The sequence below is a fragment of the Lutzomyia longipalpis genome, chromosome 4, assembly GCF_024334085.1.
Source record: "Lutzomyia longipalpis isolate SR_M1_2022 chromosome 4, ASM2433408v1".
NCBI classification, from domain to species: domain Eukaryota; kingdom Metazoa; phylum Arthropoda; class Insecta; order Diptera; family Psychodidae; genus Lutzomyia; species Lutzomyia longipalpis.
The window spans coordinates 7,446,047-7,474,013 of record NC_074710.1 but is presented as its reverse complement, the minus strand read 5'-3'; the positions used below and the strand labels follow the sequence as shown (position 1 = coordinate 7,474,013).

At 35.9% G+C, this 27,967-nt stretch overlaps 2 protein-coding genes and 1 long non-coding RNA gene across 3 annotated transcripts; 1 reads left to right on the top strand and 2 right to left on the bottom strand.

Moving 5' to 3' along the window:
• The first annotated feature begins 11 nt into the window (after positions 1–11).
• LOC129795983 (von Willebrand factor A domain-containing protein 8) lies at positions 12–27,967 on the top strand. Its single transcript, XM_055837579.1, has 7 exons — positions 12–743; positions 2,236–2,419; positions 20,372–20,527; positions 23,087–24,819; positions 24,885–25,904; positions 25,978–26,409; positions 27,681–27,967. Exons 1-7 carry the CDS (start codon positions 157–159, stop codon positions 27,793–27,795), a joined length of 4,227 nt encoding a protein of 1,408 aa, XP_055693554.1. The 5' UTR covers positions 12–156; the 3' UTR covers positions 27,796–27,967.
• LOC129795991 (uncharacterized) lies at positions 11,547–13,593 on the bottom strand. Its single transcript, XR_008751169.1, has 2 exons — positions 13,483–13,593; positions 11,547–13,413 (listed from the first exon to the last, which is right to left on the bottom strand). It is a non-coding gene; the product is annotated as an uncharacterized LOC129795991 (long non-coding RNA).
• On the bottom strand, positions 15,574–18,670 carry LOC129795986 (Golgi pH regulator). The gene is made up of 3 exons (XM_055837584.1): positions 18,493–18,670; positions 17,562–18,419; positions 15,574–16,134 (listed from the first exon to the last, which is right to left on the bottom strand). The coding sequence occupies exons 1-3, from the start codon at positions 18,532–18,534 to the stop codon at positions 15,679–15,681; spliced, it is 1,356 nt and encodes a 451-aa protein (XP_055693559.1). The 5' UTR covers positions 18,535–18,670; the 3' UTR covers positions 15,574–15,678.

Genomic DNA, 27,967 nt, shown 5'->3' with positions numbered 1-27,967 from the left:
TCTTTTGGCCGAACTTCACGTGTACATAACCTCAAAAAATCCCGCTCATGTAATCAGTTGAGTTTTCACGAAGAGGAAATCAGTGATTTTTTGTGCCCCTTTTTTCTCTAGTTTAGCGTGAATTTCCCCGGAATATTTGAGTGTTTTCCAGTGAGAATGTACGCGGGGAATGCGGCAACATTGCGACGCATTGATGTCCTCAAGAGAATTCTGAGTGGGACAACAAATAAAAATCACATTCGAGGACTTTCAGGGATTGATCGAGTCACAATTGATGGGGTCACAAAGGACATTAAGGCATCCCCGAATCCCGAATATATCCCACGGCAGTACCTACGGCTAGATGCTGAGGGGAATCTCGATGTGTCCCAGACTGTTCTTCATCATCTCCGTTGGATGCTGCAAAAGGACAATTTGGGGCAGGATATCTTCCTTCTTGGGCGTCCTGGGCCACTGAGGAGGAATGTTGCTATGCAATTTATTGAGTTGACTCAGCGGGAATTGGAGTATGTGTCCCTATCGCGTGACACGACTGAGAGTGATCTGAAGCAGAGGAGAGAAATCGAGGCAGGAACGGCAAGGTATCACGATCAATCAGCCGTACGGGCGGCAATCAATGGGAGAGTCCTCGTAATTGAGGGTGTAGAGAAGGCTGAACGGAATGTCCTGCCAGTGTTGAATAATCTTCTCGAGAATAGGGAAATGAACCTCGAAGATGGAAGACTCCTCATCCCAGCAGAAAGGTGAAGAAAACAACTTTCTTTTCTTATTTTTATTTCTTAATTTCTTTTGCCCTTCCTGGACTCATCTTCATCAACTTCAAAATCTCCTGATTCGAATCTTTCGTACCATTTCTTGCACGTCTCCTCATCCACTGTTGCTTTCCCGTAAACATCACAAATTGTCTTGGTAGCCTCCTCAACGGAGGTGCCCCGTCGGTAGTAAAAGAGCATACAGTGCCGAATATGTTCCTGAGTTACTTCCATTTGATCCTAATTAAATGATTTTTATGATTTCCTTTTATTTCACCGAAATTTCCATGAAAATCTCTGCAAAAAGAACCAAAAAACGCGCTTCTTTGCTCTTTGACGTTTTATCTTTCTTCTTGTTGGTTCCTTGCATAGGGGACGATAGCCTAAATATGACCTTCAATACATTGAAATATATTTTTTTACATTAAATATTTTTCTCAGTCTTTAAGTTGTTTCTTTCAGACACAGCTTTTGTGTACACTCTGAAATACAAAATCATCAGATCGGGCTCAAACTCAAATGCACCAAAAAACTTTTCCGCCATTTTGAATAACCTCAAAATTTTGTTTTTGTTATATCTCAGTCCCTGTAATAGCTAAAAATCTGAAATTTTAATATGTTGTAGGGGCCATCAAGACCTTTCCAACTATACCTCATTTTCGAAAATCGGTCAAGCCGTTTAGTCAATATGGCCGCCACAATTTTTCATCGAAAATCGGCCATAACTCGAAAACGGCTTGACCGATTTTGATCAACCGTGGGTCAAATGAAAGCTCTCAACAAACCCTAAAACTCTCTAGAACATCCGAAGTTTCAAAAGTGACTGCTAGGGGGCCAAAAATCAAAAACAAAATTTTCGATGAGTTTTCGATGAATATCTCGAAAACGCCATTATCGATTTGCTTCATTTTTTTTAAATATATTATAGCCTACTATATAACATATTTTTATAAAAAAACATTAAAAAATTTTATGTCGCCATTTTGAAAATATTGAGTTCCAATTTTGACATGTAATATCTCGGGATCTACAAGTCCGATGTTGATCAACTCAAGCGCAAATGAAAGGTTTCGTGAAACCCTACAAATGTCTAGAACATTGCAACTTTGAGAAATGACCGCGAGAGGCGCTAATCATTAACAAAATTTTCGACTTTTCTACTTTTCCTGACTGCGCGTATTTAAATTAGTTCGCGTTCTAGTTTGCTCTCACAACACTGAAAGAAGCATAGCTCTCGTAAGCTTGGTCAGCTTACCAGTACATCTTGTTGGTTCCTTGCATAGGGGAGGATGGCCTAAATATGACCTTTAACACAATGAAATATTTTTTTATTGAAGATTTTTATTTTAAATTAAAAGCTTTTTTTTCATTTTTTTTTTAACTTTACAATGAAAATTCATTTAAAAGAATTATTATTAGCTAGAAAAAATTAATTTTGATGGAAGAATCTAAAGATTTTATTTTTTTTAATGATTTTTTTAAGGTACGACAAACTTCTTGAGCAATATGGGGCTGAAGAGCTAACCCGTTGGGGTCTTGTGAGGGTATCTGAGGATTTTCGTGTAATTGCTCTGGGGCTTCCGGTACCAAAGTATCGTGGAGCACCGCTGGATCCACCGTTGCGTTCTCGCTTCCAGGCACGAGATGTTACGAATCTCTCATACCAGGTGAGTGCAGAGTCAATTTTTAAGGAAAATAATTGATTTAACTGTGATGGGATTTCTTGGATAAATCACTACTGACGACGGTACTGAGGCAACTGTCGCAATCCCCTTTTGTGGATTTATTGGGGAGATTCGGCATAAAGATGTGTAGTTGCCTCTTGGCAATTTGTGTATTGCACGACGTCTCCAGGAGTTGCCGATGAATAATGCCGCGATATTGATTTTCAATACTATCACTCTTCCCTAATTTCCCGCCCGTTGACGACGATGTCACCGTACTGGGGAATTGTTTTCTATTTTTATCCCTCGCGTGTTCCGGTATCGTCTTTTTCGCGCTATTCCCCATTGCGGATGCCTTCGTCTTTGCCATTGGGGTGGTGGCTCCTTGACTCCCAATTGGGGTATTCATGTACGTTGGTGGGGAGTGCAAGCGACTACGGTAGGAGCTGTGTGAGAGGAATTTCCGGGAGCAGCGATACGTTACGGGGAAGAAATCGCCAAATTTTATTCGTGGCGTCACAGATGCGTCCGATCGGGATGCTTCACCGGAATCCTCCTCGTTTAGTGTGATTGAGAGATGATGAACGGATTCGGTGCGTTTAAGGCACGGCAATCCCTGCCCTTTGCGATTCACTTCAGCCGTGTAGATTCTCCTGGGGGCTACTGTGGCTGCAGCTGTTCCCTTGGGGACCTCACTTTCGGGCCGTACGAGGGTTGTCTTCCCAGCTAGGTCCAACCACTGCAGCACGCGCTCAGTGAGTTGATTCTTACTCTGCTCACTTATGAGGATTACTTCACTATCGCGCAAATTTCCACCACTTGTACCAATGTCTTCGCCCCCCTTTCCACCACCTTGTCGACCACCTAAGTCCTGTTGGGCACCACGAACGTTCCCAGCGAGGTGCTTCCGTAGAACTTCAACGCTGTAGCGACTCTTGAAGAGCTTCTTGCACAGCTTGTGCTGCCCACGGGCGAGATTTGTTTCCTTAATGGGTTGACTGATTGTTAGAATGTCCGATGATCCCACGAGTTCCAAAGGGTTCTGTTCACTCAACTGACTATCCTCGGCGATATCCTTTATATTTTCTGAAAGAGAAAAGTAAGGAATTTAGCCTTTTTAGCGGATTTTTTCTTTCTTATTTAAAAAATTATATAAGGTTTAGAAGAAAAGTATTTTTTAATAAATTGCTTGGGCTTAAAAAACGATTGTTCCGTTACAATCGTTTTAGAGAATATTTATTAATTTTTAAATCATGTCTCTGTATTTAATTCAATTTTAATTAAAAGTTATTTTTAGACTTTAATTCTTTCTCTGTTTCGCTAAAAGGAGTCTATTCACAGTTACTTGTTTCACAATTTTATTCAAATATTACACACCACCTCAGATTGGCAGAAAGCATTCAAGAAGAAACCATAAAAACTTTTCATTTTTCGCAGAGATTAGATGGAAAGAAACTTGAATAATTTGGAGCAAAATAGGAAAAACGTAAAAGCCACGCCCCCATTGAATAAAGATATTTTTCTTTTAACCCTTTCGCGTCCATATAAAACATTGAAACATTGAAACAATCGATGTTTTCATCACAATATTTATTCTGTGAATGTTTTCTGAGAATATTTCTCATTCTGAACATTTTCATTGGAATTTTTTACGTCAACTCAACGCATTTCTATCTTTGATAAAAAATTCAATTTATTAAGAATTCGAAAAAAAAGAATGTTTTACGTTTGGGTTAATCCTTTCGCGTACACGTGAAACATTCAAACATGCGCTGTTTTTGTTGCAATATTTATTCTACAGATTAAAGATTATTTCTACTGAACGTCGTTTTTGGCTTTATTTTCGTAAATTCAACATATTTCTAACCTCGAAAATCATTAAATTCAATAGAAAGTCAGAAAACAATGTTTCACATTTAGGTCTACGTACACTGTCATTCAAAATTTTAGTAAACTGCTACTAAAGTCTGTAGTAATTGAACATTTACTAAAAATTTTAGTAGTTATAACAGAAAATTTTAGTTATGTTGCCTGGAATCACTAAAATCTTATGTTATCTTTACTAAAATTTCATTTGGCTCTGAATTTTTTTTAGTGAAAATAACTAAAATTTTTAGTTTTATTCCTCTTTTAACAAAGTTTAGTAAAAAATTTAGTCAAATTCTTACTAAAGTTTCCAGTAAACACATAATTACTAAAATTCTTTAGTTATGTCAACTAGTATTTTAGGATTAATGACTACAATAATTTTTTCTTCTTTTACTAAAGTTTAGCCATGCCAATCAAAAATTTAGTTGATATCACTAAATTGAAAAATTTTCAAACCAATTAAATTTTTAGCAAAAAAAAAAAAAAGTTCTGTTAGTGCCAGTTTTAGTAATGATAACTAAAATTTGACTTACAGTGTATGACCCAAAGAATGTGAAAGGGTTAAACCGCCAACTGAGACTCATTTGTTTTATTAAATTTATATTCTTTTGATTAATTCATTCCATGATTTCTTCTACTCTTTCTAAATTCTATTCTTTTCACTGAATTAATAAGTTTTTTGTTATTTTTTTCCGTTGAGATTTTGTAGTGCTAAGTCAACGGAAGCCGCAAAAAAGAACCAAAATCGAATAGAAAATCAATAAATTATGTTGTTAGTATTCTCAATGATGAAGAAGAAGAAAATAGCGTTGTTCACTTTCAATGATTTAATTAGCGATAATTCCTTTTTATTAATTTATTTGTAACATCAATGAAGCTTAATTCTGCTGATTTTTGTGCTTTTTTCTTGTATGTTTAATCTACAAAGAAGATGCGAAGGAAGAGGTATTGATTAGAAAATATCCTCTGAAAGCATCGACGCGAAAGGGTTAAAATCATTAAACCATTCTTCAAAATTTTAAATTTCCACTAAAATATTCAGCTAAAATCATTAATTATCTCCAATGAATTTCAGCAAAAGAATTGCAGTTTTCCTTTCAATGGCTTATTAATTAATCTTCTACATATAAATTCTCACTAAATTATTTTCAAAGGTGTTATAAAACCATTAAAACTGCACAGATTTTTCAACGATTTTTTGCACACAAAATTATTCTTTTTAAAAATTCTTAATTAAATTCACACAATTTTCTAATTACCACACCATTAAATAAAAGGAAAATAAATCTAATTTAGATTTAGAAGGGAAATTGTGAAAATTCCTGCCACGAGAGAAAAGCACAATCAAACACAAAGATCTTTCACAAAACATTTCCGTGTCTTTCTGGGGGTGGTTTTCCCGGTTCACTTCTTCGTTACAAAATTCACAAAGCCATGCAGGTCTTATTAAAGTTTTTCATGCACAAATTGCTTCACTGCCTAATCTCGATGACATTTTTTGTTGTATTTTTATTAAATCGATATAAAGAAGAAAGTAAAAATTTATATTGTGGTTTTCTTTCAAGGGAAGCTCCAAGAGGGAGAGTTGATGTTTTTTTTATATGTATTATTCATTAATACATAAAATTATGCTGCAAAATGTGCAAAGAATTTTTTTTTATGATGAAAAGGATTTTTTTGGTGGGGCAGAAAAATTTTTACCTCGTCGAGTGGGGCAATTTGTGCGTTTCTTCGATGTTCCACCATCCAGAATTATGTGACGATACCCCTGATTGTCCAGCCACACAGATTTAACAAACATTGGCCTTCGAGAGGCTTCCCAAATTGGTGGTCTACCCCCTCTGGCGTTTGTCATGTTTTTACATAAAAAAATCTTCACAAAATTAAAACTTTTTTCAAGAAATTTTTTCACATTTTAATTTACGCGCAAAGGAAGCACCCAAAACGATCAACTCATTTCTTTCTTTTTTTTTATCGAAGCGAAGAATTCGATGTTCTCACATGGAAATTCCTTTTAGCACTGGCAAATGTGCTGTCGTGGCACACGAAAAGATAAAAGTCTTGGCCACAAAAATATCGTTTTTTACCAAAAAAAATAAAATGCAAAAAAGGGTTCTTAAACAGGGGATGAGGAAGGGGTTGGCAAATTGAGGAATGAGGTACAAAATTGAAAGTTTTCTGCTTTTTTTTTTTTGAAGGATATTTACCATTAAAAAGTTTGTAGGACACGAAATTTGGTGCTTCCGTTGGAGGTCTCCGCGTGGAACTGAGAAAGGAAGTTACACTCGGCGGTGTCTTTTGCTGTGGTTTCCGATTTATGCTGCTATGTTGTATTTATACCCCCTGCTGAATTTTCTGGGGGGAGGTTTGGGGGATTGTCTGACTCAGGACGCGAAGACTCACCCAATCGTTGACTCCACAATTTCAGGTGGAATTATTGTGAAAAAGACATCTATACAGTCCCTTACGGATTTATTAAAGCATTGGGAGGTTTTAAGACAAAGTGTTCGAGGAAAAATCGTTCATTCTTCAGGTCTAGAATAAAAAGGAAATTTTTATTTAGTTGAAATTGTATTTTATTAGTTATCCATTTAGGGACTTTTTGGTATTTAATGTTAAAAATTTTGGTGTTGAATGAGATAAAGTCACGCGATAAATGTATTTGTTTTCTAGGGACAAAAAGTAATTTTTGTGTTGTATATTCAAAATGGCCGCCATTACTTATTCCAGTATAGCGAAATTTAGTAAATATTTACAATTTGTTTTGTAGATTTATAATTTTTCTATACCCAATTGATTCTTTTATAAAGGTGCGTTCTATGAGCAGTTCCTTATTTTAAAATGGCGGATGAGCTTGGCAGACATTTTGAAAACCATCAAAAGGGTATTAAAAAAATGCCTGAATTAGTGCTTTTGCGATATTTTTATTTCTAGAATATTTAGATATTGCACAGAATACCGTTCCCCGTAAGAATTCATTAAACGTCGCTAGCGGCCATTTTGAAAAAAAATTGTCATTTTCACTTATTAATTTTCAGTTTTTTTTATAATTTTTTAGTCTAGAAAATTCAATTAAATTGCATAATAAGACATTTTATATCCATTAAATGCTAATTTGAAAAGTTTATTCTGTTTTTATTTTATGATAAATGCGGAAAGTAATCCGAAAAGATATTTTATTAATTAAAAAAAATGAATCAACAGAAATTCTGAGTAGATAATTTATAGATCGTTTAAGCAAATTTTCTGAATTCATCTTTCTTATTTCTGGCTTGTATTGGTTTGTCCATATTTATCCGGATTTTTAACCTAACATTTTTACCATTACATTCAATGGGGATGAATGAGACAGAAAATCAAAATTGTACTGAATTTATGTGAATATCTTAGGTTAGAAATCCATGTAAATATTGGACAACCCAATAGTAATGTATAAAAATGAAGAAAGTCCTTTAAACTAATATTTTACAATTCAGCTTAAAAAAACATTGAAAATTTTAAATTTTTCCGTTTAAAGCCGCCATATTGCATAAGCCATAGATGTTAATTCTTGTCCATGCCGCCATTGCGTCTGATGATTAAATTTCAACCCCACAGACTGTGTTATGTTGAATCACAAAATTCCCCAACGGGTGGTGCACTCTGTGTAAAGGGAATAGGAGTTGAAAGACAACACGGCACACGAAGACAATGCGGCGATTCTATGGGGTTTTGAATTGAAGCGTTTGTTGTGCGGGGGTGGCATCCAAAAATGTGGGTTAAGCGTGTCAGTGTCTCTCGTGGCGTCTTCACGTGGTGCGCAATTACTTTATAGTGCGAGACTTTCCTTTTTCGCCTTTCGTCTCAACCTTCCTACAGCTTTGGGGCTAAAATGCCGCCACATTTGGCATTAATTTGCTTTCTCATGAAATGGGGTGGCAATGAGGTTTTTTAAGGGGGTGGTTCTAGGGGAGAGTGAGCATGTGTTTGGCCATTAAGTCAAAAAGCATTAATTGAATCTGATGGTGGTAACATGCAATGCTTGCGGGTACTCCTTAACTCTGTTGTCTCACATTTATGGGGGAAATTGCGTGCATTTTACAAGTTGCCGCAATTCAAATAAATCACCATCATTCCCGCATAGTATGGGCAAATGTAGAAGATTTTGTTGGTATTTACTTTACCTGCAATCCACAAAATCTCCTCCTCATTTCTGCTAATTATTACCACGAGGAGTGCTTTTACCTTCTTGTCTATTTATCAACTCATGATTCAAAGCATTCGAAGCTTTTTTTTTGTGTGCAAATAATTTTCCATGAGAAATTGCTTTCTATTTGGACAAATTTTCATCTTTCAAACAAATTTGTATTTTTTGGGGGTTCATTGCTCCTTTCTTTTGTAGTTCACAAGACCTGGAATTTATTTATTACTTTTCATTCCCACACACAATAAAATTTATGGTAGAATCATCACTAAAAATTCCATTCGTGTATCGGTATTTTGTCATATAAATTTCACCCCATTCACCAAAGAAAATGAGGCGTCTTGCTGTGGCGTGATTAACATTGTGAGGTATCCTCCTCCTCCCTCATGCTACATACAATCCGAAATTGGTGCAAATATTTATTTATAGAAAGGAATTTGATGAATTGTATTTTTCTTCTTCTTTCATTTCATCCCTCTTCTGCGGAGTTCCGTTTTATGTTAAAATTTTGATTAATTGATGGCTAATTCAATGGCCACGTTTGTTGTTTCCACCACCACGGTGAAAACCGGGAAATCAATCACTTTCCCTTTCACAACTCTTATTGGGAAAATCCCGATAAATATTATGTGTCTTATTGTTATATAGAATGAATAATAATCAAATAAACTACAAAGGGGTTCTCATTGCAATGAATAATGCACCTAACGTGCAATTATTCAAAGATTTTATTTAACCCTTTAAGATTTTTTGGGTCATACGCTGACCCAAACATGAAACATTTTATTTTTTCAATTATTTATGAATGTAATTGTTTTTCCATGTTACAAATGCATCAAATTCACGCATAAGGGGTCAAAGAAGACGTTCTGAGTGAGAAAAGTCCTCTAAAAAATTCATAGAATAAAAATCGCGATAAAAGAGCGCATGTTTCAATGTTTTTATGTTTCACGTTTGACGTTAAAGGGTTAATAAAAAAGAACATTGCACAATTACTTTTAAAGTTTGGTCTGTTTTCAATTCATTCGTATGTTAGTTTTTAACCCTTAAAGGACACCAGTGGAACCTCTCATATGAGTTAGAATTAGTGAAATGTTATTTCTTATGTTACTTTCAGCTCAAATTTCATGTTTTTCACCCAAAAGAAGAAGATTTCAATTTTCCGTATTAAAAATTTTGATACGAAAACGCCTAAAAATCTTTAAAAGCTTTGCAATTTTCAGAATATTATCAAAACGCTGAAGAACAGAAAAGAAGAGAGAATCTAAGTTCTTAATGTTAGAGTCTTTAAGAAATTTTCTTTTCATTCTTTCATAGGTTTTTCCTATGAAAATTTTGTGGTTTCTGTGCTAAGCTTAAGTTAGTTCCGAATTTATCTGGTTTTGTGGGATTTTCTTCTGGTTTCTCATGATTTGCGTAACATAATGTTATTTTCTTCGTAACCTGCATATTTTTCAGGGGCCTGACAAAGTCCCTTCTTACCCGAACTCAGCAAATTAATGGCGGACGATTTGCAGAAAAATTCTGCTATCATTCAACAGCGCCATCTATTGGTTAGCACCGCCGAAATTTTAACATAACCTCAAAATTTGTTTACATTTCCACTAAAACGTCCGGAATCGAGAATATTTAATTTATTTATTTAGTTTTAAATTATTTTATCGTCCCCAAGAGTTAAAGATCGGTAATTTGGTTAAAAAAAAGTGTTTCTAGAAAAAATGGTGCAAAGTGCAAAAAAAATACGTCAGAAAAATCACGATATGGCAGTAGATCACTACCGGATAGCCCGGAAATTTCACATAGGCAGGACTTGAATGGCAGGAAAATATAGATACATTCTTCAAAATAAATGTAAGATCAACGCAATGGAGAATTATCCACAATACCGGCATCCTTGTCCGGGAATATGGCAAAGATGGGACTTTGAGAGCTCCAATCAAGAGTGTACGTACATACCATGGAAATCACTATAGAAGGATAAATCCAAGAGGAAATAAAGTGTGTCAGTTTGATTTCTCGGGACGGGTAAGACTCCATAGCTGTCTTCCTCAATTTTCAATCTCCAAGCTCAAAAAATGTAGAGCAATCGTTAATTTCTCATAAAATAAAATGTTGCAGCAACAATAAGAACAAGACTCGTTCACGCTGCTCCAGCCGCTCCAACCCATAGATTTGAGATGTTTCTCATTAGAATCAAGTTCGATCTCCCCGTCTAGCGCATTGAGAAAATTCCAAGGATTAACATTTTTCCACGAGTTTCTTCAATTCTCGCAAACGTATTCTCACAGACGTATTCTCCGACGAAGATCTTGGAGTGGAAAAATTCCTGTTTTCTATGGCAAATCCTCTAAGAAAGTCATAACATCGAGATCCAGCATGGGGAGAGTTGGCGAGGAAATTCTCAATAGGGGAAATGCAGATTACTGATTTGAAAAATCAGAGAAGGATTTGATGCCGGAATGTGAAAAACTCGAAGAGGTGTTAGAAACGGTTTGTATTATTCTAGATATTTGATTTGATTTTTGCATAACGTGATCACATGTCTTACAGGAGGATTTCTACTCATAATACAACAAGGGAATCATTCATTTAATGAGATTCTTCATGCCCTTCACAATGTTCCGGTCTATTATTTATGTGACACTGAACATCAAGCTACAAAAGATACACCTCACTCATTGGAAGAGTTAGGTATGCAATTTTTATTTTTTGGCTTCTTACTAGAACTTGTTCTTTTTATTTCCACGTTCTATAGATATAAAACGGGTTAGGACTCTAATTCATAGGGTTTCATAGGGTATTTCAATAGCAAAATATCAAAATCTCACAATTTTATACTAAAGAACAAATCGTTCATGCAAGTAGTTCTTCTCAAGATTCTAAATTATTTTAATACTTTTCTAAATTCTATAAGTTTCATAAAGAGTTAAAAAAAAACTAACATGAGATAAGGTGATATGCGAGTCTACGTTAAACCCGCAAAACACCAGAAATATTTATTTTAATTTCAAAATAGTTTTCCGATCAAATGTTTCTTTAAAAAATTTAAGTTTTATATTTTTTGTTAATTATTAATTCTTTATTATTGGATTGTGTAATGATATTGTCTTACTTTTTAAATTTAATATTCTGTTCACTGAACACTGTGATCAAAATATTCACGCACGTACACCCTACAAATCTTTCTACATTTTATTGCAAAAAATTAAGTTTTAAATGGGTTTTTGATGATTTTTTAAGGAAAGAATTCTCTTGAAACGAAATGAATGAAATTAAGAATTAAAAACAAATAAATTTGACCTTTACACTAATTTTGGTGTTAAGTACTCTATCAAGGATGAACGTTGAAATTATGTAAGCCCTTTATGAATTCTTGTATTACGTATTTCTACCTTAGATTTCTTACGATCCTTTAGAGGGTTTAGATGTTAAAAGGGTATTTTAATAGAGCACTAAAATAATGTTTGCAAGAATACAAGAAAACTATATCAATGATATAAAAATTTTTTAGATGATACAAGATCTCTCTAAGTTTCTGTTTGAAGCCGCTTGAGCTTTTGGAGAACTGTTTTTTTTTATCCTTTTTATAAAAGTCATTTCCATACACGAATCGTTATTTTAGAAAAATAATTTTCTTTTAAAAATACATATTTTATACAAAATACAAAAGCTATTATTTTGCGTGATGTATCGTTTTAAAAAAAAAATAGTTTTCTTTGAAGAGCGTATTTTTCTTAACAATTACCATTTTAAAAAAGTTATTTTTTAATAGAAATTTTTTTTTAAAAAAGGTTCTTCATGCTAAAAAATATTTATTTTTATTTTATAAAAAAGAAATTTTAAGTAATTGATTTCTTTAAATGACGCTTCGAGTTCGAGAACTTTTTTATAAATAAAGATTTAAAAACATTCCGAGACTAATGACCTGGTATGCCTGGTATTAATGAGGTCTATTTAATCATGTAGTTTTGAAAAAAATCAGGAGTTATGATTTTTGAAATATGACGAAAATTGTCAGTCTATTCTAGAAAGAACCAATATAGAACAATAAAGAGAAAGTAAAAACATTTTCTAATCTTATAAATTGAATAGATTATCGTGGCCTTATTGGTTCACAACATATTTTCAATACTCGCATTATACTGATACGTTCATACATTTAAAATATTTTTGAGGTCCCCTTCTAAATATTTTTCTAGAATAAAAAAAAAATCCAGTTATTTTTCAATGCGTAAAAAATAAATATAATTTTTTGGACAACATTAGAAATTTAAAAAAAATAGTCAAAGAGGCATTAAAATTTTTATTTCTCTAATAAATTATTTAGCAACTTATAAAATACCTAAATCTATATTTAATTTTTAATTCGAGAATTTTTTATTCGCTGTTTTTTTTAATTGGCAAAATTCTTCAATAAAATTAAATAAGATCAGTGTTTACGATTACATTTAGAAGCTTCTTAGTCCTCTTCAAGTAGGTGTTAGGTCTGTATGATGCTACCTAAATTTACATTAATATTTCTATAGGTGCTATTATAAAGTTTCGATTTACTATTATGATCACATCATGAACGCTCAGCAAATTTTTGAATCATTAAACATGATATGCAGAGAAAATTATTCTAAATTCTAATGAAATTCTATTTCTTTGAAAATTTACAGAAGTTTAACAGTGATATTTGAGGTATCACTACAAAGTCGATCTAAATCTACACTGGCAATGTCTGCACATCCAGAATTCTCAACGATGAAGTGGTACATCTTTCACAGAAGCTCCTGCGGGGAATTCCGTATAGTGAGCAATTCTTTCTGAGTGAGCCTATTGCAACGAAGAAAATTGTAAATAAAACTCTTCGACTTAGGTCACTAAGCCACGGTTGGTACCATAGGAAAATACAACAGCAATCTTCCGGAAATAATATGTTGATCCTACAAATGCGACAGAGCTAAAAGAAACGATAAAAAGGAAATCAAATAATTGAAATGTTTTTTCTTTAAAATTGATAAAAACTTACATAATCTTTGTTTGTATATTGTGTTTTGTAAAGTCAGTAGACAAATAAAATTCCAATTTTCAGCCTAAATTAGAAATTATTTGTTATGAGTGTTTACAGCATTTCCTGAGCTGGGAATAGTCAGACCGATTTTCCACTTCTCAAGAGAGAACAGCTTCTTCTCGACATTCAATGAATCCTGGACATTGAGCTTCTCAGGATTCGCTTATTTAGCACTACAAATTTATCTCCGGTTGTGTTAAATAAAGACGTAATCTTTTTTCTGGTCCTTCTCTGGCACTTCTATTATGCTTCAGTGTTGTAAACCAATCTCCTTACAGATGCTACAGTGTCCGTGGTCCTTCCTTTGAGAACTGAATAGGTTCTTTGCTTGCCTTCTCTTGTATACTCCACTCCGGCAGCCTCCGCCTTCCCCGGTGAGAATTGATTACTGCTGACCGGACATGACTGCTGACCAAAGCATGGGGCAACTGTAATTTGCCGTCAGTTCAAAATTCCCCTGATAATCCTATATGCAACCAGAAGTTTGCTTGCCACAAAGAAATCCCGATTTTTCCTGCCCAAAGTCTTCCGGATGGCTTTACAACTTTCACTTGTGAAAATAAACATTTTCTTTGTCACGTATCACAAATCGGCAGCACTTTACACATCACTTAGGCAAATATTCTAACTTTTACTGTATTTTAGTCATGTTAAAGCACAAAAATAAGCTTTAAAACAAAGAAAATGATGAAAATCAAGAATCCAAACAAAAAAGTAAGGTTATGTCAAAAACTGTTAAAGGTCTCGAAGCTACATAGTTTTTGCTCATCAATAGATGGCGCGGTTGTCACCAAGGAAGAAAATGTCGTGATTTTTTTCTAAAAAGTGCATTGAAATTTTTAAAGTCGATATTAGTGCATTAATAGGAATGTGCCACCCACCAAACTTCCTCAATCGATAGAATATTAAATTATCTATCCAGTGATGGTAGAATTTTTCAGATTGAGGCATTTTTCTGGGTGACACATTTCTCGAAAGTCGAGGGATACCTAGGGATCACTGAATTCCTATGGAAATAGAGCTCTTGTCAGGCCCTTGATATTTTTAGCTGTGATTCTTTTATGGTATCTTTGTGTTCCGCAAAACCAATTTTGCTTTTTTCTCTTTAACGGAATTTTCTAATTTCTTGTGTTCCATACTTTAAATGCATTACTTTAGAATTTTTCACGTTCTCCGGCACAAGTTTCCGTTTTTTTTTACATTTTGCGAAACTTTTATTTTGTTTTTCGCGTTTCGCAAAATTTGTTTTGAATTTTTTTCACATTTTACAATTTTTCTGGTTTCTTGTGTTTTATGATACTTGTTTCGTATTCCTTTTTGGTTTTCTGGATTGTTTGCGGTGTCCTATACTCTGCAGAATCTGTTTCACTCTCAGACTTTTTCAGTTTTTCTGATCCTTTCCTGGTTTCTTGTGTTCCGCGGAACTTATATCGGATTGTTTCTGATTCTCAGGGTTCTGTGAAGTTTTTTTTTATTCCTCATCGTGTTTAGTTAAACTTGTTTCAATCTTTTGAAGTTCTTTAATTCATTTTTCGGGTTTCTTATGTTCCGTAGAATAAGAATCGAATGATTTTATTTGTTTCTTTTTTTTTTTCTGCGTAACCGGTTTCGTGTTTCTTACGATTTGTGAAACGATTTTACTGGTTTCTGTTTTTCTGCGGAACTAAAGTGTTGTTCTAACTTACCTCACTAGTGCCTTAATATTCGTTTATTATTATTTTTTGTTTTATTTACTTACCTTCTTTAGAAAGGTAACGCTTTGATTATACTGACAAACCCCGTTAATTGATTGTCTAGAAAAATTGCAAATATGGAATTCCCACTTGTTTGATGAGGGACAAAACGCGGGGGTGGGTGGGTGGTTAGCAAAAGAAAACAATAGAAAACCTTCATGACTGCTCATAAAATAATTTTCTTATGATTTCGTCATCCTTTCCAAAGTCATTTCTTTGCATGTATTCCTTCCAAAAATAGTTTTCTTGCTCTATTTTAAGACCAAATGCTGAAGAATTTCTTTTTTAATCCATCAGCAAAAAATAAAAGTCTTAGTTTTGGTTTTTTTTTGTATTTCTTTTTGTGTGAAATAATTTAGTCGTAACAGCTAAAGGGAAAGAAGAAACAAAAAGTTTTTGTTTTGCTGTTTCTGTTGGAATTTCATTGTGAATCATCTACAACGGGTGGTCGATGGAGCATGTAGAGGACAAAGATGGTGGAGAGGGCACTCACGAGGAAGATCACATCGAACCATCGGTGGTAGAAGTTGAAGTGGAGCCCACCGAGGATTTGTGTGATGATCACGCGATACTCAGCGGGCATATTCATCCGCATCAGGAGGACGGATGAGCAGAAGTACATCCCCATTATCTGTGCGAGAACAAGGACGATGATGTTGGAGGATTTGCTCGAGGAGATTTTGTAGAAGAATTTCGTGAGGGTGAGAAGGAGTCCACGGATTGAGGTGACTGCAATGCAGCCGACTAGGAAGAAGGAGACGTGCTGACTCCAGAAGGCAATGTCCATTTCAAAGCCACACCAGTGCACAGCAATCTCCAGTCCACGCGTTACGGGATCTTTCTTCCCAACGCGATCAAACACAATGTTTATTGTGCACTGAAAAAGAGAAAGTCAATCATAACGCGTCCAGTTATAGGAGTTGGTGTTCCACAACGTGTAGAAGTTTGTTTATGCGTTGTAATTTAATTTGTGAGCCGTATTAGTTAAGGAGAAGTTGATTTTTTTTTGTAAAATTCAGTAGGGGAGAGCGGGGTTAAAAAAGTCACTTAAGGGTTTAGAAAAAGCTCAAAATTTCATATTTCCCAAATAGATAAAACAAAATGTATAGCTCATTTCTTTAGGAAATTTACTGCCCTACAACTCTTTCTCAGATCATTTTGTTCTATCTAGTTAGGAAATATGATATTTTAAGCTTTTTCCAAACCCTTAAGTGACTTTATTAGCCCCGCCCTCCCCTACCTAATTTGATGTATAAAAATAATCATATCTCTGGTTTTTTAACACCTACAGAAATTTCTTGACCAGTTTTGAAAAGGTCTTGAAACAAGCTATAATTTGTCATATAATATGATAATTTTCAAGATCACCTCTAGAACACAAAATGGCGACTTTTTATTTTACCAAAACAGTTTTTCGCATTTTTTTTGTCCTGAAGGAATGGTTCTGGAGGGTTCTATTGTTCGAGAAAGTTTTAGAGAATTGCAAAACCTTTAATTTATTACCAAATTGAGCAAAATCGGACAAGCCATTCAAGAGATATGGCTCTTAGAACTTTTCAAATTTAAGAATTTTTCATGTGGCCATATCTTCGAAACGGCGTCATAGATTTTCTTCCTTTTCGGACTTGTGAAAAATATTGAGTCATGCTATAATATATCACAATTTAAAAGAAATCGATAATGGGGATTCAGAGATATTGCCCCTTAAAGTTAGGCAATTTATGTTTTTGATTTAAGCGCCTCTTGTGGGCATTTTTGGAACTTGAAATGTTCTACACAGTTGTAGGGCTTGTTGGGCTTCTTAAAACCTTTCATTTGAGCTTGAGTTGGTCAAAATCGGTCAAGCCGTTCTTGAGATATATCGAAAAAACACGTTTTGCTTTAGGCCGCCATATTTGCTAAACCGCTTGACCGATTTTCAAGTATAAATTGTTGATGAAAACATCTCACTGAGCCCTACAACATACTAAAATTTCAGATCTTTAGCTATAAGGGATGTGGTTGACGGTAGTTCAAAATGGCGGATGGCGGCCATCTTGGATTTTGAAAGTGTCAAAAAATATTTTTTTCCCACATTTCTATAGAAAACTTCCAACCAGAAGTCTTTATTTCTTGCCGTTCAAAAGTTATAAGGCTTAGAAAAGGCAAAGTTGGGGTCAGAGGCCGGCCGGATCAAAAATTTTCGTGCTCATACCAAGTTTGAGCCCGATCTGAGGTGGTCGGTTTTCTCGACGATTACAATACTTGGTGTTGGCCACAAAGTGGAACACCAACTATTTTATGCTCCAAAGAGAATTAACTCACAATGAGAATCTTCCACATGCAGTAGAGGCTGAAGAAATGCCCCAGAACATTGAAATACTTCCCCTGGAGTGTCATTGACCATCGTTGGCGCTCCTGCATATTCTTCAGGGAATGTGCTTCGAGGAAAAGTTGCCGGGACATCTCTTCCAGAGCTGAAATCTCAAGTCTGAGTTGTCCAATGTTCTCAGACCCAGCTGGGCGTTGGGTGACAGAGCTAATCATGCCCCAGATGCCGGATTTGGTGGAAGTTGTCTTAGTGCGACGCCTATCAATTGCAATGCGCTTCTTCTTGAGCACCATCATGTCCATTGTGAGCATTAGGCGACGCTCAACAGCAAGGATGTCCGTTTGGGAGACGGAACGTATGAAGTAGGTCATACTTGTGTAGGGATAGTTGACAGCACCAAAGCCCGAAAGGATGGCCATTACGGTGACACCAACAACACCAATACGTGACACAGCCTGTTCAATTGTAAAAATCCCCTTTGAGGCACTCAGCAGTGGGAAGGGATCCCCAATTCGCCAGAATCCGTACACATAGAGGAGCCACAGCATTGTGGTGAGTGGCATTACCCATCTCTGTGGCACCAAACGGATATTGCTTATGCTGGAGTAAGCAATGTAGTACGGTATGAGGGCCACCACCATAAACAAGAGCATCGTCAGCCCCAGACGCCAATGGAAGTAGCGTGAGCTCGTCTCGAGGAATCCCACAATCTCAAAGATGATCAACTCAAACATTGTGAGTGACAGGGCAAATGTGAGGGAGAAGATGAGCTGAACGAGGATATTTCGCACCTCGTAATTGCGAAAGAGTTGCTTCACAAAAAATATCCATCCACCGGTGAAGAAGAGCACCTGAAAGGAACAAAAAAACAATCAGGAGGTGCTCCCGGAAACATCTCCCGGACAAAAAGCGGATTGAACAAACCTGGGATACAAAGACAATTATTGTATCCTCGAGGAATCCCATTGTGTGGATGATATTATTTTGGAAGCTAAAGCAACTAAAATTTAAATTAAGTAGTTTGTTTTTGGCTAATTTTGTGCTCACATTTTTTATCAAAATACAAAATTTTTGTGACGTGTTGATAAAACATCGCAAAACTGGCGATGTTTTGCTCGGTGCAACCCGGTGGGACCTAAACGTGATTTTGGAATTTTAAATTTCAAATTTTTCTCTTACATATAACGTTTTTTTTTTTTTTTAGGAAAAAAACGTTTTGTGTTGTCATTTTGACTTTTTAACACCGGAGGACAAAACTGGCAATTGCTGCCAATATAAATTATTTAAAAAATCGTCACAGAATAGAGGTTACCTAACTATAATGTTAAATTTTGTAGTAGGCCAATGTAGGTCCAATGAAAAGGAAAAATTTTCTTGTTTTCAGAGAAAATTAAGGTCAAAGTTTAAAGTTAGAAGTTTTGTTTCTCCAAGTTTAAAATCATTATACTTAGAATATAATTTAGTTGACCTGTCGTAATAAATTCTACGTCAATTACTATACGTTTGTCGAAAAACAAATTAAAAATACTTTTCTTTTCCAAAGAAAAAATAAACGCAAAATTTGAGGTTAGAAGTTTTGTTTCTCCAACTATTAAAATGAAATTGATTTTTTTTCAATGAAAAAACGGCTAAATCTCCGATTTTACTGGACCGATTTTGATGAAATTAAACTTAAATGAAAGTTCTTAAACAGTTATGATTTTTTTCTTTGCTATTACTCTGCCAATGATAGTTTCTGAATATGAAAATCGATCAGGCTGTTTAGCTAATGTATGATTGCATAACATTATGATTACAAATTGGTCATAACTCTGGTTCTACTGGGTCGATTTTAATTGAATTAAACTCAAATGAAAGCTCTACAGAAGTTTTATTCGATTAATAAAAGCATTGAAATTGGTAATTGAAAAATCGCTTTATTCGATTCTATATGTTTCTTGTTCGAGGAATCAATCAGGATACTACGCATAATCTTGCTAAAAATCATTTCTAAAGTAGCATGAACACTTTATGCATTTAAAGAGACAAAATTTACAATAGTGACGTCATTGTTTACATTTTTAGACAAATCTTCATCGCTTTTTTCATATAATCTCATAAAGACGAATGGAAAATAACGTCTTTGGTGGTTTTTTGCCCTTTCTAGGTCTTTTACAATGCGTATTCCGTTTATTTCTATTAATGAGAATTATTTCACATAGAAATGAATAAACTCCTTTAATTTTGGATCTTCTCAACTGTCAAAATGATCTAAATTGAAATTTTCAAAAAAAAAATTTTTAATTTAAGAATTTTTCAAGAATTTCTTCATGAATTATATGAATTATGTAAAAATAAACACATCGCGAATAGAGATAAAAAGAAAATATTGTACAAATAGTACCTAGAAGACATAAAATAAGATATTGCGTGAAAGAAAGCTTCAAAAAATGCGCAAAATATTAATGGGTGGTTAATTCAGCTAAAAGGAGAGAGAGAGACATTTACGACGATTTTCCCCCATAAATGCTTGATTTGGCATTGAATTTTCTTGGGAACTTTCAGACATTTAATTTATCTTCCACCCCCTCCATGGGAGATTTACGATATGTTGAATGAAATATTTTATGACATGCAAACTACATTTTTATGGGGCTTCACCGTCATTGTAGATTTATCGTCTTTAATTCATTTTACCCTCCGACCCCCAAAGAGGAGAATTGTTGGAATGTTTTGTGAATTTCTTTGATATCCTTAAGATAATCCTTTTGCAAGAAAATAATTTTATTTTTAAATTAAATTGCTTATTTTGGCATAATTTCAGGAAATCTTTGCAACAATGCGCTCTGTGGCACCAAAGGCTGACCCAGATAAACTCAAACAAATCCTTTCATTTGGCTTTGCCATTCAACAAGCCGATGCAAAGACCAATCTACCTGATTTTCCCATTGATAGTGTCTTCAGTGCTGCGAAAATATTGGTGAGTTATTTATTTTTATTTTCATTATTATTTTCCCCCATTAAATGGCGTTTAGTTTGGCCTAAATTCATTTCTTATCGTGAGAGAATTTTTCTTGTTGCAAATTAATTAGAAAATTCGTATTTTTCTTCATGACAAATTTACAACTTCCTGGCAAATATTTTTTGTGTAAGAAAATCGCGTATAAAGTCGTTAGAAAGAAAGCTTTTCAGGCTTATTTGGTGGTTTTGCAGTGTACGTGTTTAATATGAATGGTTCAGTGTTGAATATTTTCTTTGCTGCAATTTTACTTCATTCAACGATTTATGCTAAATTAGCAAAAGGATCACAGGTAGGATATTTTCTTACCTTTCGTTCAAAAGATCAAAGGAATATTTTTTTAAATTAAAGGAATATTCAAATAAATTCTTTAGAATGTTGAGAATATTGAAGGAGATTCCCTGAAGGCTGATTCAAGGATTGTTCGAGGTCAATCAGCAAGAGATGGTCAATTCCCGTATCAGGTTCAAATTGTTGCCTATGGGGGTTTATTGGGCACACAGAGGCTCTTCAATTGCGGCGGAGTGATCATTGCAGATCGTTGGATCCTCACAGCAGCTCATTGTACCAAAGATTACCTCATTCTGCTGGACATGGTGCGGTATGAGGTGCAAGCGGGATCAGTCACTTTGGGTCAAGGACAGAATATTCAGAGAAAATCAATCCCAGGAACGAATGCGCACGCACATCCACAGTACAGTGATCAAACTCTAGCATATGACATTGCTCTCCTTAAAACATCCAACCCTTTCACATTTAATGACTTTGTGGCTTCCATTCCACTCGTTCCGAGCTCTTCCAATCCCAATGAATATGCCGGGGAAAGGATGACAGTCTCTGGGTTTGGGCACACTGCAACAGGTGGGCCATCATCCACAACACTACTCTATGCAGAAATTGAAATCATTCAACGTGATGCTTGTCAGGCTGAATATGGTGTCTTTAGTCTGCCCCAAACGTGCTTCTGTGCCAAGGATACGAGGAATACAGTGCAGTCCTCCAGCGCCATTTGCCAAGGAGACTCCGGAGGACCTGGAACGATTGAAATTAATGGACAGAGACGGCTTGTGGGGATTATTTCCTTCACACACTCCCGGGGGTGCAATCAGGCGGCACAGGGATTCACAAATGTTGCCTTCCTCCAAACTTGGATTCAGGATACAATGAGAGATAATTAATAAACGTTCTTCTGGAAGTTTTCTGCATCCTTTATTTATTTCTTTTCACATATTTTACATTGAAAAAATCCTTTATTTGTTTTTATAAAAAAAGGTTTTAATGAATAAAAATTTTTAATCAAAAGAGAATCCTCTTCTGACTCTTTGAAGGTGTTTTCAATGATACTTTTAAGGCATTTTGAATAAATAAAGTATAGGGGAACGTAGCTCAATTCCGACCTCCAAAGATCCGGGCAGAATGAGAAAAAAATGGTATAAAATAAAAAGCAATATTCTTAAATTTTGTACCATTTTAAAGCCCATTTAATGCTCTTTTTACTCCCATAACTTACTGCATTTAAAGTTTTATCAATTTTATGTAATAGCGGATTGAAAAAAGGATAGAAGAAGGTTGGAATTGGGCCACGTTCCCCTACAGATTTATTCGGAATATTCTTGGCAATGTTTGAATTTATTCGGAATAATAAAAAATATTCTGTTTGTTCGGGAATAATTTTCTGTATTCACAATTAGCGATATTATATATTATATATTTTTCATTAAAAAATATTATTTTGAATATTCAGTAAATAAAATTATTGTTTTGCGAAAAAAAAAAATATTCGCTTACATAGGAACTACTAGAAATATTCGATTTTTAATTTAAACAGAATTCTTGTGGAGTTTTATTCTTTAGTCTTTGAAGCTCACTCTGAATGAATTATTACTTTTAAGGAATTTGCCTAAAAAGTACTAAATAGAAAGATTATACAGCGTTATTCGGAATAATCTTGACAATTTATGAAGTTGTTCCGAATATTAATAAAGTATTCGGTTTATTCGAGAACAACTATCTGTAAGTATTCATCAATAAATTCATATTCCTCTATTTATTGAGAGTTATTCGGAATATTCTTGACAATTTTTGAAGTTATTCCGAATAATTATAAATATTCGGTTTATTCTGGAATAATTGTCTGTAGGTATTCAACAATAAATCGGTGTTATTCAAATTCATATACCTATATTTTAAACTTTATTAAAATAATTACGTGGGACGACATTATTTACGAACTTTAACAGTTTTTTAAACAATCTTACGACATTTCGAGAGTTTTATTCCTTCTTCATCAGGCTAATGAAATTTTAGGAAAAACTTTGCCATAAAATGCAAAATCACAGAGAGAGGGAATGGAGAAACATCACGTATATAGCTTTTAAAAATAATAATAAAATTCCGAATATTTGCAAAATAAAAAAAAATTCTCTAGTCACTACGAATATTCGATTCACGACAAGAATAATCCCAATTCTCACATTTTTCTTTTAAAAAATCGTCTTTAATTCGTTCTTATTCCTTCAGAATAACAACAATACCCTCAACACTTACGATATCATCTACCGCCTCTATCCCCATCGGAGTTTTCTGCCCAGGGAGAGTTTTGAAGCACTCAATACTCTCCTGAAATCCCTCAATATTGCCGAAGGAACAATTCCTGCGCATCAGGAAATAACTCAAGTTCACTCTGAAGGGGATTCAGTGGCAAAAGTAACAATTTCCGGGCGTGTTGGTAAGGCTGTGGAGATTCCAGTTTCAGCTGGAGGGCAGAGGTATGCCCAGGAGAGCCCTATGGGGAGATTTGTTCCCACAAAGTATCAACAGAATCTCCTGGCGGATGTTGTGCAGAGTTTCGCTGTGGGAGATGTTTGCCTTGTTGGCCCAAAGGGATGCGGGAAGTCGGCTCTTGTGATGGAACTTTGCAATGTTCTGGGGCAGACGACGGAATCAATGGTGCTGTACCAGGATATGACGGGGAGGGATTTAATTCAGCAGCGTACGACAAAACTCAACGGGGATACCATTTGGCGGGATTCAGCTCTCCTTCGGGCAGCTCTTGCTGGGCATGTGGCCATCCTCGATGGTGTTCATCGCATTCACAATTCAACTGTATCAATTCTCCATCGTCTCGTGCACGACAGGGAGCTTCAGCTGTACGACGGGAGGAGACTCCTTGGGCATGAGAGGTATGACAATCTCCTGGCATTGGGTGCCACGCCAGAGAGTCTCGAGGCAAAGGGAATTTTGCGAATTCATCCGTCATTTAGGATTGTTGCCCTTGGTGAGCCTCCAGTACTTGATACGGGGGCAAATTGGCTCACACCTGAGATGCTGAGTGTCTTTGTCTTCCACGAAGTGCGGAATCTCAGTCAGGAGGAGGAGATTCACATCATAAACACCCTCTATGGGGAAATTGGGCCATCTCTGCGGAATATTCTCAATGTGGCACAGTTTTTGCGTGATTCAAAGGATCCTATTATGAAGAATCTTGCGGGGACACTGTCAACACGGCAGCTCCTTCGTATAGCTCATCGGATGTCCGTCTATCCACCGGAGAAGGTGGGAATTTTTGCCAAACCCATTGAGCATCCACTAAATTCAGCCTACGACACAATTCAACGAACTTTCCTGGCTAAATTCCTCCCAGCTCTTCCACGGGCAACACTCGAGAATGTCCTGGAGCGCTTCAAGATCTTCCCGAGGCTCGAAGCAGATGATTCTGCTGACAAAATGGGGATAGAAGTTGCCAATGGATGTGTGAGGATTGGAAAAACCGAGACGGATGTCTACAAAACAGATGCAGTGACCAAAGTTCCGGATATTCTCTTCTACGACGTACCACAGCATGTCGTCCTTATGGAGCATCTTCTGCAGGATTTCCTCATTGGAAATCATCTTCTTTTGGTGGGAAATCAGGGTGTGGGAAAGAATAAAATTGCCGATCGTCTTCTGCAAGTTATGAATCGTCCTCGGGAGTACATTCAGCTACACAGGGATACTACGGTGCAGACCCTGACCCTTCAGCCTGCAATCAAGGATGGGATTGTGACGTATGAGGATTCCCCGCTGGTTAAAGCTGTTAAAAATGGGCATGTTCTGGTTGTGGATGAAGCAGACAAGGCACCAACGCACGTTACCTGCATCCTCAAGACACTCGTGGAGAATGGTGAGATGATTCTCTCGGATGGGAGGAAGATTCTCCCAGCAACAGTTTCCAGGGATATTCAACAGAGTCCTGATGTAATTATTGCTCACAGGTTTGTCGATTTTTCCCTTTTTTTTTATTCAGGAAGTTGAAGGAATAATTTGTTTGTTCCCACAGAGATTTTCGCATGATTGTCCTGGCCAATCGTCCGGGATTCCCATTTTTGGGAAATGACTTCTTTGCCGCCCTTGGGGATCTCTTTAGTTGCCATTCAGTTGATAATCCTTCGACTGAATCTGAGATTTTCCTACTGCAGCAATACGGTCCGGATGTTCCACGGCATATCCTGGACACCCTCGTGAGGGCATTTGCTGAACTTCGATCAATGGCAGATGTTGGGCAGCTAAGCTATCCATACAGTACACGTGAAGTTGTGAATATTGTGAAGCATCTGCAGAAATTCCCTGAAGAGGATATGTCTGAGCTTGTGGGGAATGTTCTGGATTTTGATAGATATTCCCCGGAAGCTCTGGAACTTGTAACAACGGTGCTGCAGAAGCATGGGCTTCCCATTGAGGGGTATGCAAAGCACGAAATGGCAGCTCTGCGGAAGAAGCGGGAGATTCAGGTGACGGTTGAGAGTAAAAGTGGGAAGAGTGTTTCATCACCGAAGCACGGGAAGGTGGATCCGGAGAATAAACCTCATGTGGGCGGGAATACCTGGGCTGGAGGTAGTGGAGGACGTGATACAGCTGGATTGGGGGGCAAAGGTGGCCCATATCGTCTTGATTCGGGGAATCCGGTGCACCAGCTGTCGGATGAGGAGAAAGACGACATCCCCGATGAGGTGAAGAAGGCAGCACGAGAGATGAATCGTCGTGCCTACGAAGAGCGCCTCCGGGAGATTAAACTGTCCAAATATGATCATTCAGTGTATGAGCAGTACAGCCTTCCGGTGCAGAAGCAAGTAAAGGAGCTCCGGGTGATACTAAATGCACTCCAGGCTAAGAGTAAAGAGCGCCACTGGCAGAAGCATCAAACAACGGGGGAGCTGGATGATACAAAGCTCGTGGAGGGTATTACGGGAGAGAAAAACATCTACAGGAGACGTGCTGAGCAGGAACCCGAACCGGGGCAGCCACAGGAGAAACCCAAACGCCTCAAACTTGTGGTTGATGTCTCCGGATCAATGTACAGGTGCGCAAAAGCTCAAGAGAAATGAAATGAAAGGAAGCATAGAAATCACTAAAAATGGGAAATTTTCTTGCAGATTCAACGGCTACGACGGGCGTCTCGATAGAGAAATGGAAGCCGTGGTTCTCGTCATGGAGGCCTTTGAGGGGTTTGCCCACAAAGTTCAGTACGACGTTGTTGGGCACAGCGGGGAGACGTACTACATCCCCTTTGTGGACGCCAAGAAACCCCCGCGTGACGATAGAGTGCGCCTTGAAACAATCAAAATGATGCATGCCCACGCTCAGTACTGCTGGTCCGGAGACCACACACTTCTGGCCACAAATCACGCAGTGGATCAGCTGGCGCAGGAGGACTGTGATGAGGCAATTGTGGTCGTTCTCAGTGATGCAAATCTCCAAAGGTACGGGATTTCAGCACAAAAGGTGGCTCAAGCGCTGCAGAAGCGTGAACCCAAAGTCCAGGCCTACGTCATCTTCATCGGGAGCATCGGGGAAGAAGCAGAAATGTAAGTAAAAGTTCTTAATTATTTTTCTTAAATTACTTTTGGGTTTTATTATTTATTTTCACGAGAATTTGGTACACTGCCAAGAAAAAATGAGAAAAATGCGGAAATTGAAGGAAAACTTATTTCCAAGGGGTTTCTATCTTAATGGAATTATTTGGACGTTAGGATTATTGGCTAATATTCGGATGATTCGCTGTAGAAATAAAAAAAAAGGTTTTTAATCTTAAATAGGAACAGATTGAGGAGCAAAAGAGCAAAAGAATTTGATAAATATTTAGTTCAAGTCGAATAGTGAATTTAAACCTAAAAGTAGTAAATTCAAGCATAATGAAGATTAAATTCAACTCATAAAGTACTAAATTTAAGCCTTAAAAAGAGTAAATTGAAGCCGAAATGTATTATTTGATTTTCAGTCTTAAAATGGAACCGATTTAGGAGAAAAAGCCTAAAAATATTAAGTTTAAGCCGAAAAGTAGTAAATTTGAAAAGAAAAATAGTAAATTCAAGCATTCAAAGGCTAAATTCAAGCCCAAATATTATGTTATTAGATTTTCATTGCTAAACACAGATTGAGATGCAAAAGCCCAAAAAATATTTAATTCAAGCCGAAAAGTAAGTAGTAAATTCAAGGCTAAAAAAGGTTAAATTCAAGTCTAAAAGTAGTATATTCAAGCCCTAAAAAGACTCAATCTGAACCTAAGAAAAGAAAGAAGAGACTAAATTTAATTCGATATAGGTTATTTGATTTTCAGCTATAAAAAGGCAAATATTGAGAAAAAGGCAAATTTAAACCGAAAAGTAGTAATCTCAAATCGAAGACGATTTTTAGTTTTCGGTTTTTATTTGTTTTTGATTTCTTCGGTTTTCATAAAAAAAAACGAATAAGAATCGGAAAATAAATTTAATCCTTTTCCGTTTGAATTTACTACTTTTCGGTTTAAATTTATTACGTTTCGGTTTGAATTAAATATTTTCTTCAAGGCTTTTGTTTCTCAATCTGTGCCTTTTTTATGACTGAAAATCAAATAACACAGTAAACTAAAATATTTAGATCTTCGTTAATATTCAAATAATTCCTCAAAGAAAGCCAAAATATTCTGCAGATGAATACCCCCTGTTTGTTTAGAATTTTTTTCCACTCTTTACATTTTCCTTTTATATTTTTATCAGTGTACCTACTAATTTAATAATTATCTCACACAAATTTTTTTTCGTGTAATAAGAAGAAGAATTAATTAAAGATAATTTTTATTTCTTTGTGGCCGGATTAGAATTAATCAAAATATGCCACCCGGAAGGAGTTTTGTCTGCATGGATTTGGCACAATTGCCACAGATTCTTAAGCAAATCTTCACGTCTTCCGTTCTCTACCAAAGTGCACTATAAAGGGCATTTTTAGAGGCAAAAACTGTTTTTTTAGATAAATCTTTGAGGGATGTTTTTTGATGGAAAAAAAGGGATGTTTTGTGACCAAAAAAAGGCATTTATAGGGAATAATTTTCTAGGTGAATTTTTGTATATAAAATACAATAAAAATTATCATGAATTTTGTTAAAAA

Excerpts from the sequence above, each read along its gene's own strand:
- LOC129795983 (XM_055837579.1), top strand. The coding sequence starts at position 157 with ATGTACGCGGGGAATGCGGCAACATTGCGACGCATTGATGTCCTCAAG. Across the intron at positions 2,420-20,371 it reads TTACGAATCTCTCATACCAG|GAAATCTTTGCAACAATGCG; the intron begins GTGAGTGCAGAG and ends GCATAATTTCAG. Across the intron at positions 24,820-24,884 it reads GATGTAATTATTGCTCACAG|AGATTTTCGCATGATTGTCC; the intron begins GTTTGTCGATTT and ends TTGTTCCCACAG.
- LOC129795986 (XM_055837584.1), bottom strand. The coding sequence starts at position 18,534 with ATGGGATTCCTCGAGGATACAATAATTGTCTTTGTATCCCAG. Across the intron at positions 18,420-18,492 it reads TAATTGTCTTTGTATCCCAG|GTGCTCTTCTTCACCGGTGG; the intron begins GTTTGTTCAATC and ends TGTTCCTTTCAG. Across the intron at positions 16,135-17,561 it reads GCATGTGGAAGATTCTCATT|TGCACAATAAACATTGTGTT; the intron begins GTGAGTTAATTC and ends TCTCTTTTTCAG.